This window comes from Acipenser ruthenus, chromosome 19 (genome assembly GCF_902713425.1).
Source record: "Acipenser ruthenus chromosome 19, fAciRut3.2 maternal haplotype, whole genome shotgun sequence".
Lineage (NCBI taxonomy): Eukaryota > Metazoa > Chordata > Actinopteri > Acipenseriformes > Acipenseridae > Acipenser > Acipenser ruthenus.
Window position 1 is genome coordinate 17,876,658 of NC_081207.1, and position 4,793 is coordinate 17,881,450.

Below are 4,793 nucleotides of genomic sequence, written 5' to 3' on the forward strand. Positions count from 1 at the left end.
ACTTCTCAAAATATATCCGAGCATCTTGTTAGCCTTTTTTATAGCTTCCCCACATTGTCTAGATGAAGACATTTCTGAGTCAACATAAACTCCTAGGTCTTTTTCATAGTTCCCTTCTTCAATTTCAGTATCTCCCATATGATATTTATAATGCACATTTTTATTGCCTGTGTACAGTACCTTACACTTTTCTCTATTATATGTCATTTGCCATGTGTCTGCCCAGTTCTGAATGCTGTCTAGATCATTTTGAATGACCTTTGCTGCTGCAACAGTGTTTGCCATTCCTCCTATTTTTGTGTCGTCTGCAAATTTAACAAGTTTGCTTACTATACCAGAATCTAAATCATTAATGTAGATTAGGAATAGCAGAGAACCTAATACTGATCCCTGTGGTACACCACTGGTTACCTCGCTCCATTTTGAGGTTTCTCCTCTAATCAGTACTTTCTGTTTTCTACATGTTAACCACTCCCTAATCCATGTGCATGCATTTCCTTGAATCCCTACTGCGTTCAGTTTGAGAATTAACCTTTTATGCAGGACTTTGTCAAAAGCTTTCTGGAAATCTAAATAAACCATATTGTATGCTTTGCAATTATCCATTGTCAATGTTGCATCCTTAAAAAAGTCAAGCAGGTTAGTTAGACACGATCTCCCTTTCCTAAAACCATGCTGACTGTCTCCCAGGATATTGTTACCATATAGGTAATTTTCCATTTTAGGTCTTATTATAGTTTCCATACGTTTACATATAATAGAAGTCAGGCTTATTGGTCTGTAGTTACCTGGTTCGGTTTTGTCTCCCTTTTTGTGGATCGGTATTACGTTTGCAATTTTCCAGTCTGTCGGTACAACCCGTGTCAAGAGACTGTTGCATGGTGTTGGTTAGCGGTTTGTAAATAACTTCTTTCATTTCTTTGAGTACTATTGGGAAGATCTCATCCGGCCCAGGGGATTTGTTTATTTTAAGAGCTCCTAGTCCCTTTAACACTTCTGCCTCTGTTATGCTAAAGTTATTTAAAACTGGATAGGAACAGGTTGACATATGGGGCATGTTGTCTGTGTCCTCCTTTATAAAAACCTGTGAAAAGTAATCATTTAATATATTTGCTATTTTTTTTTCTTCGTCTATGATTTTGCCATTTGTGTCTCTTAGACATTTAACCTCCTCTTTGAGGATCGTGTATTCTAAATTAAAATCAGACTAATTGGCTGCTTGTTAAAACACATGCTTCAAAATAAGACAGAAATTCAGAAAACAAGTTTATTTAAATAGGCAGAATACATCACAAGCCAAACAAACGTTCAGAATTGCAAGCAAATAATTTCAGAGCGGTTGTGTGATATGAGCCACAAGAGCGCTGTTCATCGCTTCTTCTTTATACAATAAATACAAAGCAGTGCATTCAAATAAATATTTTGTAATAAATAATGATTTGTTTTAAATAATTTAATAAATAATTTAAACCTACAGTGTCCCACTTCGATGTTCAATTTTATACTAAAATATCATCAGTGGTAAACTGCTTACAACACCTTCGAAGTTCAGCCTTCCGACTGCACTTTACTTCATTAAAATAAACAGACCTTCTCTGAAGGACCGTAGAGAACTTAATAAATCTAACTATTTTCACAAGACAGGAGCCTATTTTGTGCTTTTAACAAATAAATAACAAAAAATATTTCAAATAAATAAAACAGCATCAATATTACTTCTTACGACAGTTCCATAAATATTGAAATAAATAATATAATATGTATGAAATATATATATAGTATATATAAAATAAATATTATTAATAAATATATAAATAAATATATATTAAATAAATAATACACTTAAATAGTAAAGTAATAACAAAACAAAAACGCCTCACACAAACTGCTTCCAACAGTTAGTAGTTTAGGCATTTTAAAATATGGCATTTCAAACTAAATTATACATTATTTTAATTAAAATGAAATAAATATAAGCAGGCATTTAAATATAAACTTAAATACACTGTGTCTGCAAAAACAGTACGTTGTCACAAAAACATGGCTGGGTAAAAATATACGATGGTTTTGGGTTAATGTGACCCATTACAGTAAAGCGTGTTTTAAAATAAACACAACTTCTCAGGTACGTGATACATGTCACTACAGCCAGGAGGGTTTCATTCCAAATACCTCTACAAGAGACATTTAGTAATGGCTTTTTGGAAGCACACAGGTGCATGCCACTGGGACCTTGATATATTCTACTTGGAAAGCGTATGTCTTCTGGTCTGAGCACTGCTTCCTGCGAAGTACCATCATGGTCTGGTTCACTATAACAGAGTTGACAGCGTCGGTCTCTCTCCCAGTCCTGACGTCAATGCACCCCGAGCACAGGCACTCAGCAAAGGCGAGTTTCATCGGTAACCTGTTTTCGTCCACATCAATCCTGCAAAGATTAAACATAGTAAACTATTAGCTAAATAAATAAATAAATGAATGAATAAATAAATAAATAAAAACCTAGGCACTACGGTATCATTAATATGGGCACTTTGGGTATTGCAGATACATTACAGATGGGAAAACTGCTCACGCATAACTAGTCAAGTTATATTAATTCATTATTATGTAGTAGTTGAAAAAATATAGAAAAAAAATGAGATTTGACAAAACTCTCATATTTGCAGTTCACCTGCACAATCTATAACCTCAGCATAAATATGTATTATTTTCTATTTTTTGTATACAACTGTAAGTCGCCCTGGGTAAGGGCGTCTGCTAAGAAATACATTATTAATAATAATAATAATAATAATAATAATAATAATAATAATAATAATAATAAACAAATAAATTAACGTGTCGAGCCCTTCCTTACCTATAACGCCAGGGGGAGATAGAGCGACTGTTATGATCCTCTGTCACCTGCTTAATACTGCTGGCAACAAGATTGGGGCAGCTGTGTCGCGTTTGCTGTCTTTGCCTATTCCCGCTGCTCTCGAGTTGTTCTAGCTCCTTCACCATGTAAAATGATGGGTAATTATTCCACGCATGTTTTCCAACAAAGTGTTTGTAGGTTTGCAAGTCATTGTCGTCGTAACAATGGCTTCCCTTGGTCAGTTTCCCTTCGGTCAAACAGGCAAACAGCACGGCGAGTAAGACCAGAATCTGAAAACGAAGGAAAAGAAGGGTTAAAAAAACAAAACAACATTAAAACAAAATATTATAACACTGCCTCAACTAAGACACACACAATGTAAGTACGGAACATATTACTCGGAATTAAATTTAACACGCCTAAAGTAAAATAGTCCTTTAAAACACCTTATCAGCGCCCAGTGAAATACAAACCAAAATACACAATGCTGAGCTTCTTACCGTATTCATTTCAGGAAGTCAGGTGGTAGGTACTCTGTGAACTATATGATGTCACTTGTACAGCACTGTTCGGTATAAGTGTGTGTTCACCTCTCTGCACTCATTTATAGGCGACACCATTTCCCTGTAGATTTTGCGTGCTGAAGCTGGGGAAATCCTGGAAGTTCCTTTTTTACATTTAAAGCATCCGCCTCTGAATATTCCATTGAAATAAAGGAACTAATAATAATTTGTGCTTCTGAAAAGGTTCCCTCATTAAATGTAAATGGAGAATGTTGTGTTTGTAAACAATTCTGGTTATGTGCTGATTTTCAAATGGCATGCATATATATATATATATATATATATATATATATATATATATATATATATATATATGTACACATTACATAAACAAAAGCACAGCAAATATATGTGTGTGTGTGTGTGTGTGTATATATATATATATATATATATATATATATATATATATATATATATATATATAATGTGTGTGTTTAGTAAATATGTTCAATAAATAGTTTGTAACATATTTTTTTTATCTTAAAGCACACCCACCTGTCAGACTTTTTTTCTCCATTATGTAATTCAACAGATTTGTAGAGGAAGTTGCTGTTGATTAGATAAGGGAAAGTTGCAGAAGTTGGAATACTATCCCTATGCACCACAATTATAGCAAATATGCCTTCCCTTACAAAAGTGTACCACAATATAGCAAAGTGTAAAAACCATGGTAAAGCATGGACAAGCATTGTAAAGAATAGCAAGGTATTCCATTTGAGCAACCTATATTTCACCGTGATAAGGACATTTCATTAGAGCATTTCACTGCACTCTGCATTGTATCATTGTCTTTTTTATTTAACCTGGAATTAACCCTTATAATAGGTTTGAAGCAATCCAGGAGGATCCCCCATTGTTGTAAAATGCTCTAATTAAAGGCATGCTTTGATCAAATTAGCTGCATCATCATGAAAGCAGGCGCAGAAACATTTACCTGACGTAGGGGTTTGATTTTATTAGAACATTCTACAGTACTGGGGAATCACCACATCCTTCCAGTGGTTTTCCCAGGATTACCCATAAAATAGGTGGTTAATTCAATCTAGTGGGATGCTGTCAAAGGCTCTAATAAAATCACTTGTGAATCATGGCATCTGAGTACTGGTTGTTCAAATCGACCACTTTGTTTTTTTGGCGCCACAACCCTGCCACCCTGGAAGCAGCAATAAAACTGGCGGAGGATTTTGAGGACTTCCTGGTCTCAGCCCACACCAACCTGTCCGCAGCTCCCGTCCACCGGAGCAGCTGCACACCACCTCCTCTCTGCTCCACCTACAACACCGGGACCGAGACCTCCTAGATCTCCGGCCCCAACGGGCAACCTTGCCTCATCTTCATGGAGATCAAGGTTGGCCCCCAGCAGGGGTAAA

General features: G+C 35.6%; 1 protein-coding gene across 1 annotated transcript; it reads right to left on the minus strand.

Moving 5' to 3' along the window:
* Window positions 1-1,253: 1,253 nt before the first annotated feature.
* Window positions 1,254-3,505, minus strand: LOC117424287 (interleukin-17C-like). Its single transcript, XM_034040498.3, has 3 exons — window positions 3,361-3,505; window positions 2,861-3,150; window positions 1,254-2,428 (listed from the first exon to the last, which is right to left on the minus strand). The coding sequence occupies exons 1-3, from the start codon at window positions 3,367-3,369 to the stop codon at window positions 2,188-2,190; spliced, it is 540 nt and encodes a 179-aa protein (XP_033896389.1). The 5' UTR covers window positions 3,370-3,505; the 3' UTR covers window positions 1,254-2,187.
* Window positions 3,506-4,793: the final 1,288 nt, after the last annotated feature.

Coding starts and splice junctions, on each gene's coding strand:
- LOC117424287 (XM_034040498.3), bottom strand. Junction 2,429..2,860: donor ATCTCCCCCTGGCGTTATAG/GTAAGGAAGGGC, acceptor TAATCTTTGCAG/GATTGATGTGGACGAAAACA.